This window comes from Hyaena hyaena, unplaced genomic scaffold (assembly GCF_003009895.1).
Source record: "Hyaena hyaena isolate Hyena2069 unplaced genomic scaffold, ASM300989v1 scaffold_174, whole genome shotgun sequence".
NCBI classification, from domain to species: domain Eukaryota; kingdom Metazoa; phylum Chordata; class Mammalia; order Carnivora; family Hyaenidae; genus Hyaena; species Hyaena hyaena.
Window position 1 is genome coordinate 47,778 of NW_024080806.1, and position 15,357 is coordinate 63,134.

The window sequence follows — 15,357 nt, forward strand, 5'->3', positions numbered from 1 at the left end:
AAAGAAATAACAGGTGTTGGTGAGGATGTGGAGAAAGAGAAGCCCCGTCACTTCTGGTGGGAACGGTAAGTGGCGTAGCCACTGTGGAAGACAGTGTGGAGGCTCCCTAAAAACCTAAAAGTACAGCTACTCTGTGACCCAGTAATTCCACTACTGGCTATGGACTCAGAAAAGCCAGAAACACTGACTTGACAAGATACGCACACCCGTGTGTTTGCTGCAGCTTTACCTGCAACAGCCAAGGTAGGAAAGCAGCCTACTGTGCGCTGACAAACAGTGACGACGTGCTGTATGTTCAATGGACTGTTACTCAGTGATAAAGAGATCTTGCCCTTTGCGAGAACATGGATGGACCTAGAGGGTATTATGCTAAATGGAACAAGTCAGAGAAAGACAAGTGAACTGTCCTCACTTACATGTGGAATCTAAACAAAAGCAGAAAGAGGGGTGCCGGGGGGGCTCGGTTGAGTGTCCGATTCTTGATCTCAGCTCAGGTCATGATCTCATAGTTTGTGAGGTTTAGCCCCGCACTGGGATCAGCCCTGTGGAGCCTCTTTGGGCCACTCTCCCCCCACCCCGCCCCCTCCATTGCTCACATGGGCTCTTTTCAAAACAAACAAACGTTAAAAAAAAAAAAAAAAAAAAAAAAGCAGAAACACAGCCATAAATGCAGAGAACTGATGCTTGCCATGGGTGGGGGGAATGGCAAAATGGGGGGACGAGGCTGCCAGCTATGCAACCACCAAGTCACCAGCGTGAAAGCAACAGCACAGGGAAGGCAGGGAACAGACGGTAGCTCACTTGTGGGCAAAAGAACCTTCATAAAAATAACCAGAATGTTCATAAATTTACAGGACTAATTTGTATTCTACATGGACGTACCTCATTTTCTCATGCTCTGTGTTAACAAGCTTTACAAATACCGCATCTTTCACACAAACTGAAAGCTGCACTGCACTGAGCATGCCTAGTGGCACGCCGTTCCCCAATACCATCTGCTCCCTTCCTGTCTCTGCGTCGCAGCTTGGTAATCCTCGCGGTGTCTGAGAAATTTTCCTTAGGTTTATTATGCTCATCTGTGACCAGTGATCTGATGCCACTACTGTGATTGTTCTGGGGAGACGCAAACCACACCCACAGAGGACGGTGAACCTCACTCATCGCTAAAGGTGTGCGTCCTGACTGTGCCACCCACTGGCCATTCCCAGGCCTCCCTCCCTCTCCTTGGGCCTCTCTATCCCCTAAGACACAACAATATTGAAGTTAGTCCTCACAATAACCCTGTGATGGCCTCTGAGTCTTCAAGTGAAAAGTCACACATCTCAAATAAAAGCTAGAAACCATCAGGGGCGCTCGGGTGGCTTGGCTGTTTGAGCGTCTGACTCTTCTGCTCAAGTCAGGATCTCGGTTCATGAGGTCAAGCCCCCATGGCCGCTGTGCTGACGGTGTGGAGTCCGCCTGGGACTGTCTCCCTCTCTCTCTCTCTCTGCCTGCTTGTGCACTCGTTCTCTTCTCTCTCACACTCTCAAAATAAAATAAGCTAGAAATGATCAAGCTTACTGACGAAGGTGTGTCGTAGGTCAGGAGAAGCCAGAAGCCAGGCTCTTGCACCAGTCGGCCACATTGTGAATCAGAGGACGAGCTCTTGAAGGAAATGCAAGGTGCTGGTCTGGGGAACACACAAGTAAGAAATGCCATCGGCTTACTGCTGATGCGGAGAAAGCACAAGTGGTCTGGATAGAAGATCAAATCCTAACATTCCCTGAAGCCGAAATCTCCCCCAGAGCAAGGCCAGCCTCTCTTCAGGTTTATGAGGGCAGGCGTAGGGGGTGGGGGGGGAGCTGCAGAAGAAATGCCTGAAGCTGGTGGAGCTTTAAGAGTCGTCTCTGTGACCTCGTCTCCGTGACCTCGCAGTGCAAGGTGGAGGGGCAAGTTCTCCAGACACGTGGTCAATATTAGCCAGGTAGGCACTAACACTGGCTACGCCCAATGAAAGATGATCAATATAGATGAAACGGGATATAGGGGAAGACACCATCTCGGACTTATAGGTAGATAGAAGTCAGTGCCTGGTTTTAAACTTCGAGAGGCTGACTCCTGTTAGGGGCTAATGCGGCTGGTTACTTTGGGAGGAAGCCCGTGCTCACTGACCTTCCACAAACCCTAGCACCCTCCAAAACTTCGCTAAGTCTGTCCTGCCTGCGCTTCGTAAGTGGAACAGAGCCCGGACGACAGCACGTGTGTCTACAGCATTGCTTCCTGAGTGCTGTAACCTCAGTGCTGAGGCCTACTGCTCACCGAGGCCCTTTACAGATTGTGACTCCTCACGGCCAATGCGCCCGGCCACCCCCGAGCCCCTCACGGCCAGTGGGCCCGGCCAGCCCAGTGGAAATGGGTAAGGGAACTAATACTCTTCTCATAGTGCTGACACAACACCCATGCTGCAGCCCATGGATCGAGGAGTCACTTCAACTTTCAAGTCTTATTATTTAAGAAATGCATTCCGTAAGGCTATTGCTGCCATAGACAGTGGTTCCTCTGATGGGTCTGGGCAAAGTAAATTGAAAACCTTCTGGGAAGGATTCTCAATTCCAGATGCTATTCACACTCAAGACTCATGGGAAGAAGTCAGAATATCCACGTTCACAGGAGAACAGGAGTTGGGGGGAGTCAGTCCCAGCCCTCACGGATGACTGTGAGGGGCTCACGGCCTCAGTGGAGGGAGTCGCTGCAGATGGGGTGGAAACAGCCAGAGGCCCAGAATCAGAAGCAGGGCCTTTCGATGAGGCTGAATGGCTGCAATGTCAGGGATGACGAGCTGCTTCTCGTGGGTTCCTGAGACAGGATTTACTCAAGACTCTTGAAATGACAACAGAGGACTTAGAATGTCACATACACTTGGCTGTGAAGCAGCAGCATGTGGGAGAGCACTGACCTCAACTCTGAAAGTTCCCCTGTGGGTCAGATGCTACCAAACAGCATCACCTGCTGCAGGAAATCCTTCCAGAAAGGAAGGGTCAGTCGCTGCAGCAAACTTCACTAGTTGTCTGATTTCAGAGATGGCCATGGCCACCCTGATCTGTCACAGCCGGCACCCGACCCTCCACTGGTGACGATTAGGACTCCCTGAGAGCTCAGGTGGTTGGCTTTTTTTTTTTTTTTTTTTAGCAACAAAGTGTTTTCTTAACTAAGATGTGTATTTTTTTTTTTTTTTTGCCACAATGCTACTGCGCTCTTAATAGACTACAGAGTAAACGTAAGTTTTACACGCGCTGGGAAACGGAAAAATCCATGAGGCTTGCTGCATTTCCACACTCGCTCTACCGTGGTGGCCTGGAACCACACACAAGCATCTCCGAGGTGCTGCTTGTAGAAGGAAAACTGGAAACTCAGCAGACACAGGGAAACCACACTACACATTCCTCAACACACAGCGGGTTAAATAAATACCTTGAGACAGATAAACCTCCAGGCAGAACCTACTGAAAACTACAGGATTCCCACAAAATCAGCATGAATACAGTTAACATGTACATTAAAAACAAAGAAAGACCACAAAGCCCAATGAGTAACCCATCTCTCCACGTTCAGTGAAGAGAAGTGAGACCCACCCAGAACAAAGCTACAGGATAAAGGAAACGATAAAAATCAGATCACACTTAAGACTTCCTCACACAGGCTGGCCAAAGTGACAAACCGTTAGATACACGAAGAAAAAAGGGAGACTAAACTCGGAGATGGAAATGGGGGCATCAGCAATGACAGCACAAGAATCAGAAAGATCAGGGAACACCTGGACAGCCTAGAAGGGTAGACACATTCCTAAAAACACACCCCTACCAAGTGTGAAGACAGAAAAATCTGGGAAGATCAGTAACTGATGAGGACACCGGATCAGTATCACCAAAAATCAAAACCGCAATCGCCTCCCCATTGAAGACGACCCCAGTACAGTATTTCTTCACGGTGAATTCCAAACTTTTAATGACAAGTGAACACCAATTCTTATCTAAACCTTCCAAAAAACTGAGAGGTGAACAGTGTCGGCTTTCTTTCAACAAAACAGAGAAAAATGCCTGCAGATGTTCTGTTAATACATATGCAGACATGGATTCATCTATAAAAAACACTCTCACGTTTTTGGAACCTGGAAAATTGTATTTTTTAAGTTATTACGAACATTAGTTAATAATTAAGAAATGATGTCCCCGTTCACATAAATTCTCCAAGTTCCTTACCTTGAAGTACTGTCTGACTTTTTCTCGCAGGAAGTCTGGGTTTTCCTCAAGGCGCTGGCGGAACTGCGCCACCTGGGTCCCCAGCTGCAGGAGCTGTATCGGGTCCCCGTCGTGGTTCCAGCAGGGGGCGATGTACTGCAGCCAACGATACCAAGTCCACGCGCACCTTACTCAGCACGCTCTGTGTTTGCTCAGTAAAAGTCACACGTGACATTTTATTAAAACATCAGTCTCTATGTTTAAAAACACCACCGATGACTGTTCAAAACAAAAACTGAGTCATTCTTTGGTTAGGAAAATTTCAAATCTGGTTTTTTTCCAATAAAATAAAGAACGGGTTTTAAAAGTATTTTTAGAAAACATAATTACCAACTATCAACAGTTATAGGCCTCTTTCCGTAAGTCTTTAGTGTCAATCTATCTTGCATAAAAACATAAGTTTTCAAATAGCCAGTTGCACTAGTAAAAAGACACAACATATTATAAAACTAAGTTAAAAATAAACGTATCAGATCCAAAACAGCACAGCTTTCCAGGTTGAGAGGAAAGGCGCTGTGAATATCTGTATTTTCAGTGCTGTCGGCACCCCCTGGTCACGATAGGTAACGCAAAACAAAACCCGCAAACAGAGCCCGAGAGGAAGGAGGCAGGTGAGAAGTTACACACAGACGTCAGGGCGAGTCCGAAGCTGACGGACTGATGCTTCATCTGTATTTCGATTTTATGCAGGAGAGCCTCAATTTGGTCATCTTCAAATCCTTTCCTAGAAAACGGAGACGAAGATGTTAAAAAGAAATAGATGATATTGCAACGAGGCACAGGGGGAACCTCTGAACAACCATAAGTGAACGGATATGCGTCTGATGAGGTTAAAAAGCCCAAGGATGGGGGGGAAGGGGGGGCTCCACGCAGAAAGCATCAGGGATGCAGAAGGCCAGCCGCCGGCCCACAGCCCCACGCACTGGAGAACATCCTCGATGGTGCGGTCGATGAGGTCCCGGACGGCCTGGACATCCTGCTGCGCGACCCCCTGCAGGCCCACGCTGAAGTAGGCCTCCCTGGTGGCGCCATTGTACCTGCGACACAAGGACGGGCCGAGCTGTGGCACAGGGCAGACCCTGCAGCAGGCACGTTCCGGGCGCAGCGCGCTTCGCTGGAGGGTCCCGTGCTCCCAGCCACACGGCCACAAACGCGTGAGACTTCCCCGAGAAAGCCAACGACAGCAGTGCCCTCAGACATGTGTTCCGCACATACAACTGCCCGGTTACATGCATGGCCACTTAACATTTCTAAAACCCAACACCATTTAAACTTCACAGAGCTATGGCAGAATTTAATCTAGAAACAGAACAGCTGAGCTTTTACAAAATTTTACGATTTGAAAGAGTAGTAACAACCTGGCTTTTAAAACGGGCAGCAGTATGCCACTCTGAGATCTTGAACAAGCGATCTTTCTACTTTCTTTTCCCAAGCGCCCCCTCCAGGAGATGTGCGAATCTGTACCAGGCCCATAACCCAACACACAGTTCTGTGCTTGGGGCGGGAGCGGAGCTGACTGGAGACTGTGGGTGTCGAGCACCCTCCGTCCCTAACCCCACCCACCAGATGCCAACACCCTCCCTAGTCGTGTCCGGACACTGGCTAGCATGAAAACCGGCCCTGATCACAAACCAGTGATGTGACCATAAAACTTACCCAACATCCGGAGAGAAGTCTGTGCCAAGTCCAGACTCAATTAAGGCTTTGTAGAAGGGGGAGTTGGGCCCGCTGATCAAGAGTGAGGACAGAAGGTTTAACGTGAAGGCTTCAAACGTATCAGTGATGCTTAACGTAAAAGGATGGGGGAGAAAGAGAAGCCGGGGGCCCTCGTTAATGTTTTCAAAATCATTACAATCACCAATAAATTGACACTTCTATTTCCAAAGCTGACCTAATACAACCTCTATTTTAAGGTATATGGATAAGAGAGAATAATTATTGTTTGGCTTGCAAAGCTCTAATAGGCTGATCTAGGGTCCCAAACCATGAGCGGATTTAGCCGCGTGTCGGATGCTACCGTATTACAGTGTGCCAAGCACCCTGACCCGTCTCCCCTTCATTAAGCTGCACCATCCACACGTGGATACAGCAGCGGGCAGAGGACCCCTCCTGCCCATGTGCCCCAGGCGTCTGCTTCTCTACAACTACAAGCTCTGGCTGTCGCACGTCTTCGTCTAGCGCGTGTTCACTGCGCTCCTCTCACGCTCAATGGCATCGGAGGCCCCACCCCCACAAGTGCTAACTGCTGTCCGAGCCAGCTTTCTCCACAGAAATAAGCTTTAAAATGTAGTGAGAAGAGAAGTGGCATTTTTCTGGACGGCTAGTGAAAGTCAATTCCCCTGAACCATCCCCGAGGCTGCTAAAACCCCCGTGCCCTCCGCCAGCTGCTGGGCCTGGAAATCCCGACCGCCGACCATCTGCACTTGGAGAACCCACCTCCGACCTGCCAGCCTGCACCTTCTCGATGTCGCAGCGGGCACTTACTCTGGTAAGAGGAAGCCGACCCCGACGGTTGTTTGTTTGGAGGAATCTGCAGCCAGGGAGTCTGGGCCACACGTTATCTGGAATTCTCTCTGTAAAACGACACGATGCTTTAAGTAGGTACGAACTGTGAATAACTAGGTTTAATCTGGTATAAGGTACCTGTATATGTATAAAGTGGTCCAAAAGAGATGCTTTTCACTAAATTAACTTTCTTCTCAAACAAATAACCCTTCCTTAGGCTCGAGAAGCTCTCACATTCAAGTCAGAGCCCTCAATGCTGGAAAAGCCTACGATTAACACACAGTCTGATTCTCCACCTCAATGCACTGAGTGTCAGTGCTCCAGATGGGCACTTACTGGCTTATCCCAAGGCTTCTGAGTGGGCACTGCAGTATTTGGCTCAATTTTCTCAAATTTGCTCAGTGCTTCTTCCTGAATTTGTTTCAGATGCTGTTCTAACGGGAAACTGCCGTACGTGAAGAACCTGAAATGTTCAGAGAATATATTAGAGTCCGGCTCAGCTGACGTGATTAGAAACCTCCCCGGATGGCTTTCTGCATCAAATGAAGGTACGCAGAGTAGGAAAAGCCCGAGCCCCTCACCCCACGGACACCACCAGACCCAGGTCTGTCGAGCTGAATAAGCCAGAAAACCACGGCGCTGGCAGAACAAATGCCACAGCTGCACGCAGAGCAGAGAACGCATCCCAGGGGGACGGCGGGCAGGGTGGCCGTGGGGAGTGAAGTGGACCAGCCGACTGTCTGCTGCAGGAAGGCCCGCGGGCGGGGAGAGGCGCCCACACAGCAACACGGAGCCCGGAGCACCTGGCTGCGAGAACCAGAGGGGCGGATGTCACGCGTTCTGACAACCGAGGAGACTTGAACCTGGAACTTTAAACACCAGCTGCCTCCTTCTGGGAGAACCCGGAGGTGACAGGATGACAGCCAGCCAGCGGAGACGAGCACAGCGGCCTCACAGGAGGGAGAGACAGGGACGATGAGGACTCCTCCAGGAACAAAGGAGCAGGTGGGCGCCACTTCCGTCCCCTGCGCCCCCCCCCCCCCCCCCCCCCCCCCCCCCCCCCCCCCCGCACAGACAGCCGCCTGCAGGAGCCGACTGAGCTCAGGCACCCGGGACCTGACCGTCTCTGCGGTGCCCCCCAGCCAGGCGCGCCTCAACCCGTCCCGGGGCTCGGCTCCCACAGCACACCAGGGTGCCTTCCCACACTGTGGGGTGGCGGTGCTGACGGCAGCTGGCCACCTCTGGCGAAGGACACACACACCTTAAGCTGCATGCCCTGTGCACGTGCGCTTTGCGGGTCCCCTCAGCTGACCCGTCTCCTGGACAGCAGCACGTCCCCTCTGGCAGAGGACCAGTGTCACCTTGTTACAAGCGTGTACCTGCCTACTACTGTCAAGAGCAGGGGACACGGCTGACCTTCCCAACACCCAGAAACAGATCCTGAGGGCGAGGCACAGCGAGGACGCAGAGGGACGTGTCCCAGAGGAAAGAACTGGACAAAGAGCAGCAAGAAACTTCAGCAAAATGGAGAAATGTAACATGCCTGACGGAGAAGTTCAACTAATGGTCATAAAGACACTCACTGGACTTGAGAAAGGAGTGGAGGACCTCAGTGAGACCCTCAACACAGACAAAAAGAAACAATCAGATGACGAACGCAACAAATGAAACACACTAAGGGGAAGAAGCAGCAGACTGCAGGAAGCAGACGGAACGTCCTCAAGCTGAGTGGTGTGTGTGTGTGTGTGTGTATGTGTAATGACAGCAGGCTTAGAGAGCTCAGTGACACCATCAAATACAGTAGCATCTGCAATATAGGGATTCCAGAAGAAGAGCGACAAAACGGGGCAGACAGTTTATCTGAAGAAACAAGAGCTGAAAACTTCCCTCACCTGGAGAGGAAATCCAGATCCAGGAGGCCCAGAGAGCCCCTGACATAACCAACCCACGAAGACCCACACCGAGACACCCAGTAATTAAAATAGCAAAAAGAGCAGTAAAGAGGAAATTTTAAAAGCCACGAAATGAAGTCACACACAGGGGAAACCCCATAAGGCCACTAGTGGATTTTTCAGCAGAAACTCTGCCGGCTTGACGGGAGCATCAAAAGGTGCTCGGTGCTGAGAGGCAAACGCCGCAGCCAGCGAGGCTCTGTCCCAGAAGGCTGCTGCTCAGAACAGGAGAGATCGAGTTTCTCAGGCGAACAGAAGTTAAAGAAGTTCGTGATTACCCAACTAAACCTACAAGACATTAAAGCAGACTCAGTGGAAAGGAAAGACCACTAATGAGGAGGAAAAGTTAGAAACACAAGAACAGTAACAAGTCTATCTGTAAAAATCGGTCAAGGGACTCACAACTTAAAAGGATATAAAGTACGACACCACATGCCTAAAATATCCAGGAGGGGTAAAAAAAAAAAAAATGGGTTCAAACTGAAGCACACATTAACTTAATACAGACTGCTATGTGCTGAAGAGGTCAGATACAAGCCTAACGGTAACTGTTTATCAAAAACCAGTAACAGATGTGAAAAAAACAAGCAGAAAAGAATCCAAGTATATCGCTAAAGAAAACCAACTACGGTAAGAGAACAAGAAAGAAAGGAACAGAGAAATAGAAAATAACCATAAAACAGGTAACAAAATGGCAGTAAGTACATACCTATGAATAATTGAACGTACAGAACCAAATGCTCCAATCAGAAGATACAGGGTGATGGAACACAGAAAAACCAAGCCCCTGTATACACTGCCTACAGAAGCCTCATTTCAGACTGAAGGGCACCTGGAGACTGAATGTGAAGGATGGAGAAACGTCTACCATGCAGGTGGAAGTGAAAAGAAAGCCAGGGTAGCAATACTTACATTGGATGGAATAAACCCGAAAACAAAGTCTGTAACAAGAGACAAAGGAGGGCACTATGTAATCATAAAGGGAACTGGGGCACCTGTGTGGCTTAGTGGGTAAACGTCTGACTTTGACTCAGGTCATGATGGCATAGTTCGTGAGTCTGAGACCCACATCAGGCTTTGTGCTGACAGCCTGGAGCCTGCTTCAGATCCTGTGTCTCCCTCTCTCACTGCCCCCTCCCCCCATGCTCTGTGTCTCTCTCTCAAAAAAAAAAAAATAAAAAATAAACAAACATTAAAAACGAATCATAAAGGGAACAACCCAACAAGAAGATATAACAACTACAGGTGAGCCAGGGGACTCAATTGGTTAAGTGTCTGACTTTGGCTCAGGTCATGATCTCGCGGTTCATGGGTTCAAGCCTCATGTCGGGAGAGAGACACACACACGAAATGGGTCTGAGACCCGCATCGGGCTCTGTGCTGACAGCTCAGAGCCTGCTTAGGATTCCGTGTGTATGTCTCTCTCTGTCCCTCCCCTGCGTGCATTCTGTCTAATATTAAAAAAAAATTTTAAAGAAGATGTAACTATAATATCAATGTGCTCAACACAAAAACATCCAATACATAAGGCAGCTAATTACAAACATAATGGAAGAAACTGACTGCAATACAGCAATAGTAGGGAACTTTAACACCCCACTACATCAATGTACAGACCATCTAAACAGAAAATTTAAAAAAACTATGGTTTTGAATGACACACTGGACCAAATGGATACAACAAATACTCAGAACATTCCAACCTAAAACAACAGAATATACATTATTTGCAAGTGCACATGGACCATTCTTCAGGATAGATCACATACGGCACAAAACAACTGTCAAAAAACTCAAAAAGACTGAAGTCATACCATACATCTTTTCTGACCGCAACACTATGAAACCTGAACAATCACAAGAAAAGATCCAGAAAGAGCACTTATATGGAGGTTAAATAACATGCTACTAAGAAATGAGTGGGTCAACCAAGAGAACATCAAAAAAACATATGGGAACAAATGAAAATGAAAACACAGTGGCCCAAATCCTTTGGTTGGTCTAAGAGAGAAGTTTATAGCAATACAGTCCTACCTCAAGAAGCAAAAAAATCTCAAATAGACAACCTAGAAAAACAACAAAGAAAATCTCGAACCAGAAGGAAGGAAATAATAGATTAAAGCAGAAATAAATGATACACAAAACTAAAAAAATAGAACACATCAATGGAACCAGGAGCTGTTTCTTTCAAAAGAGCAACAAAATGGATAAACCTTTAGGAGGACCCATCAAAAAAGGGAGGAGTCAAACAAAACCAGAAACGAGAGAGGAGAAAGAACAGCCAACACCACAGAAACACAAAGGATTACAAGAGATTATGAAAACCCATATGCCAACAAACTGGACAACCTAGAAGAAATGGATAGATCCCAAGAAACATATAAACTACCAAAACTGAATAGGAAATTCGAACAGACCAATAACCAGGAAAGAAAGAGTCAGTAACTGAAAACCCCCAATAAAGTCAGACCAGATGGCACCACAAGCGAATTCTACCAAACATCTAAGCAAGGTTAATATCCTTCTCAGACTTTTCCCAAAAATAGAAGGAAAACTTCCACATTGATCCTATGAGGCCAGCATTACCCAGATACCAAAACCAGATAAAGATATCACACACAAAAGAGAGCTACAGCCATTATCTCTGATGTACATTGATACAAAAACCCTTAACAAAATATTAGCAATCCAAATCTAACAATATATTAAAAAAATTATTCACCATGACCAAGCAGGATCTATTCTCAGGATGCAAAGATGATTCAACATTCACAAATCAATCAGTGTGCTACATCACATCGGTACGAGAAGGAACACGGGGGAGCATGGGGGACTCAGTCAGTTAAACGTCTGACTCTTGGTTCCGGCTCAGGTCGTGATCTCATGGTTCATGAGGTCACGCCCTGCATCGGGTTCCATGCTGCCAGTGCGGGGCCTGCTTGGGATTCTCTCCCTCAGCCCTTCCCCCACTCACACATGTGCTTCTCTCTCTCACTTTCAAAACAACCTTAAAAAGGGGTAAAAGGCATCCACGCTGGTAAGAAGAGCCAAAACTGTCACTATTTGCAGAGGACACATTACACATACAAAACCCTAGAGACACCCACACCACAAGCTCAGTAAATGATGTAAGAGAACGTCAACTCTCTCCCAGACCTTTTCATGTTCCAATATTTTACACGGGAAGATCATTGCAACACAATTTTACAAAAGGAAAAACTCACAAATGCTCCCTTCATCTCATTAAAGACGACTCCTTTGAAGGTCAGGGGCGTCTGGGGGTCCCTCTCTCTCTGCCCTTCCCCTGCTCGCGCTCACTTTCAAAAATTAAAGTAACACCACAAAGCTTTAAAATAACAAGTTCTCGCCGCAGACTTTCAGAATGAGCATCACCGTACCAGACAGAAGCCACCCAGTGAGCGAGGAAACAGTACGCTTCCCGGGTTCCTGAGCGGACGGTTCTCGGCCACGTGCGGGAGAAGCCGTGTCGTTTACTGCGTGCAAACAACTCTGGATCAACCACCAATTCAGCACCACGACGAAGCATTACCTAGCGTTACTGGGGTGGTAATGGGTGGCGTGGAACTGTTTGAGCTGCTCCCACGTGAGGTCTGGGATGCACAGCGGGTGGCCCCCGGAGATCACCGAGTACGTGTGGTCAGGCAGGAGGTGGTTCTGAAGGTGCTGCGAGAATATCCTCTCGTTATCCGTCTTCAAATTAAAAAAATTATACACGTCAGTATAAAATAACACACAGGCGTTGTTACGATACGACGCAGCAGATGGCCAACACTTGGGGAGCACATGCCTGTAACACCCCTGCGACTCACACCGTGGCAAATGTCGGGGCAGAGACACTGTCTAACAAAGCCGCGCACCCCCAGTTTCTGCTCAGGACCCGGAAGAGAAGAGAAATACTGTGCAGTGTGCACGGCCCACGCCAAGCACACAGCGGAGGGCCGGGCAGGGGTGTGTGCAACACCATATGCAAGGGTCGCTGGCCGTGAGCTGAGGGAGAGATCTGTGGGCTTCTGGAGCAAAGGCTGTCACTCAAACTTGAGTTTGCAGAAGGTTCCGGAAGGCAAGAGGCTCAAAGCAAGTATCAACACCTAGGGAAGCAGCCCGTGTGAGGGCAGAGCTCCAAAGTGCAAGGGGCTGTGAGGACAGAGCCCCGGAGAGACGCTCTCACGCTGCTGGGTCTCAGGGGCCTTCATACCCTATAGCTCAGGGAGGCCTCCGAAGAGCTTTTGGTGACACGGGTTTCCTGACACATAGGAGCGTGTGTGTGTATAACTCTGTTGTTACAAACAAAGCAGAGACCTTTTAAAAGTCACCTGTTCACTCATAATCTTAACCCATCGTTACATGTTCACAGATATTTTTTAACAGCAGAAATACTGAGACGAATGGTGCTGTTTCTGCACATTTTGCAAACACTCTTCTCAGTGTCCGGCTTAACAAGAGACCGCTAGGTCCTCCAGCTTCTGGGCCCAATAAGCCGTTACCATCGACGCGTCACGCAGGCTTGGGGGCCGCACTTGGGGAAGAACGAGGACCCATGGCAACGTCTTACCGCCACTGCACGCAGTTCTATCTCCCGGACTGCAGCAGCCCCGACGCCGGGGCCCAAGAGCGAATGGGACCCGGGTCCTAGGAAATCGGGAGTGTGGCCTCCCGCTGTCCCCGGGCCGGTGCTCGCGGCACTGTCCCCGGTGAGTTCAGCAGCACCCACACCACAAGCTCAGTAAATGATGTAAGAGAACGTCAACTCTCTCCCAGACCTTTTCATGTTCCAATATTTTACACGGGAAGATCATTGCAACACAATTTTACAAAAGGAAAAACTCACAAATGCTCCCTTCATCTCATTAAAGACGACTCCTTTGAAGGTCAGGGGCGTCTGGGGGTCCCTCGGATTCTCATGTTCCAGTCGCCATCCTTCCTGCCTAAATAACGATCAATGATCACGCAGTGACAGGGACTCTCACGCTAGTGCCCAAATCTGTCCATCCTTACTCACCAGAAATCTAGTTCCCGCAGGCAGGGGAAAAAGGCTGCATCCAAGTACACAGACAGGAGATTCTGGAAGTCCTTGGGGTTTTGTGTGGAGAACGGGTACAGAGTATAATCGCTAGCTGGGTATAAAGGAGATTTTAGAATTCGCCAGATGTCCAGGGGCGTTAGCCTCTTGCAGCCTCACCCCGTCCCCAACAGCGAGCCCCTGCTGTCCAGGGCTGCCCCTCCGGCTCGGGACAGGCATCCCGTCCCATGCCTAGAAAGATGACCCCGTCCGCAGAAAGCTGATGCCACGCGCTTGTTAACCGCGGCCCTCACAGCACTCCCGGGCTCACACCGGCTGCTCCGTTTCCAAACACCACCACCCAGCAGTGATGTAACGCTACTGACGTCAAGTCTTATGGCGAATTTTCCAGAAACATCTCAGCTGCCTCCCCCCCACCCCCAAGACCCCAGTTTGTACAATCTGACCCCGACGCGGCTTTCCTGGAAGATGAAACGTCCAGCCACGTCCCACTGGACTAGAGGAGGCCAATCTCTCCGGGGCTCAGCCGCCGCTCCGCCCTCCCCGCCGAGGAGCCCCGTGGGCACGGCCCCCTCCCGGACGCCCGCCGACCTGCTGACCTGTGAAGGCGTTCATGAAGGTGGACAGGGACCTATTCAGCATCTTGAAGAAGGGGTCTCTGCACGGGTACTTGCGGGAGCCGCACAGGACCGTGTGCTCCAGGACGTGGGGGACGCCGGTGCTGTCCAAGGGCGTGGTGCGGAACTGCAGGCTGCGCAGGCCCGCGGCGGGAGGTCAGGGCGGCGCCTCCCCAGCCCGTGACCCCGCAGCTGTCGGCCCAGCCACCGTGACGCCGCAGCCTGACCGCAGCGCACACACCCGCCAGTTCACACTACACACTTGCAGGGTCCATAGCTCCAGACACACATTCAGTCACCCTTCTCCGTGCGTGTTCAGGACACAGCCGACAAAACTAAACATTCCTGAACCAGGACCCTCAACTATGTCTCGCTCGGTCCACGCTCTCTGCGGAACGTTCGCCCCCCCGCCACACACCTGAACAAGTTGTTGGTGTCTTCTCGGGCCAAGTGCAAGTATCTGGCTCCTGTGCGGTCATGGCTAAGCTTCACCGCCGTCAGGCACAGTTCGGGGATGTCCGTGACCTGAAGGAGACCTAAACTCAGACGGAGAAGCACTGAGCGGTGACATTCCGTGCACTGCAGGGCCGGGCTTGTCTGCCGCTAATCGGGCGGCACCAGAAGGCTGGCATGTCGCGGCTGGGGGCACGCAGAAACCACCCCATCCACACCCTGACCCTGTGAATGAGCAAAGGCCTAGGGCTGACAATCTATGCACGTCTTCTTTTTGAGTGCTTACTGTTTGCTAGACATCTTCTCAAGAGTGCACGGTAATCCCGTGGGAGAGGGACCCTCACCCCTATCTACAGATGAGAACACTGAGGTGCAGAGCTGGGCTCAGAGTGGGCGTCTGAACCCACCGATCACAGCAGGCTGCTCTGGAGGAGTCCTGCTCCCACCGGCAAGGCCCGCGGTGTGGCTTCCTTGTCTACCCAGCATCTCAGGAAAGCCCAGAACGGGCACCC

General features: G+C 49.9%; 1 protein-coding gene across 3 annotated transcripts in view; it reads right to left on the bottom strand.

The window, feature by feature from the left end:
• Window positions 1–15,357, bottom strand: part of PITRM1 (pitrilysin metallopeptidase 1) — a 39,914-nt gene that overhangs the window by 19,849 nt on the left and 4,708 nt on the right. For 2 of the 3 annotated variants that reach the window (XM_039240365.1, XM_039240368.1), the window contains exons 3-13: window positions 14,811–14,917; window positions 14,375–14,526; window positions 13,755–13,869; window positions 13,584–13,680; window positions 12,285–12,445; window positions 7,119–7,245; window positions 6,762–6,850; window positions 5,934–6,062; window positions 5,201–5,314; window positions 4,905–5,001; window positions 4,239–4,373 (exon numbers count right to left, since the gene is read on the bottom strand). In XM_039240365.1, coding sequence (XP_039096296.1) covers window positions 4,239–4,373; window positions 4,905–5,001; window positions 5,201–5,314; window positions 5,934–6,062; window positions 6,762–6,850; window positions 7,119–7,245; window positions 12,285–12,445; window positions 13,584–13,680; window positions 13,755–13,869; window positions 14,375–14,526; window positions 14,811–14,917 — 1,323 coding nt within the window. The remainder of the gene's footprint in view (window positions 1–4,238; window positions 4,374–4,904; window positions 5,002–5,200; window positions 5,315–5,933; window positions 6,063–6,761; window positions 6,851–7,118; window positions 7,246–12,284; window positions 12,446–13,583; window positions 13,681–13,754; window positions 13,870–14,374; window positions 14,527–14,810; window positions 14,918–15,357) is intronic. The other variant, XM_039240366.1, reaches the window with a different exon arrangement.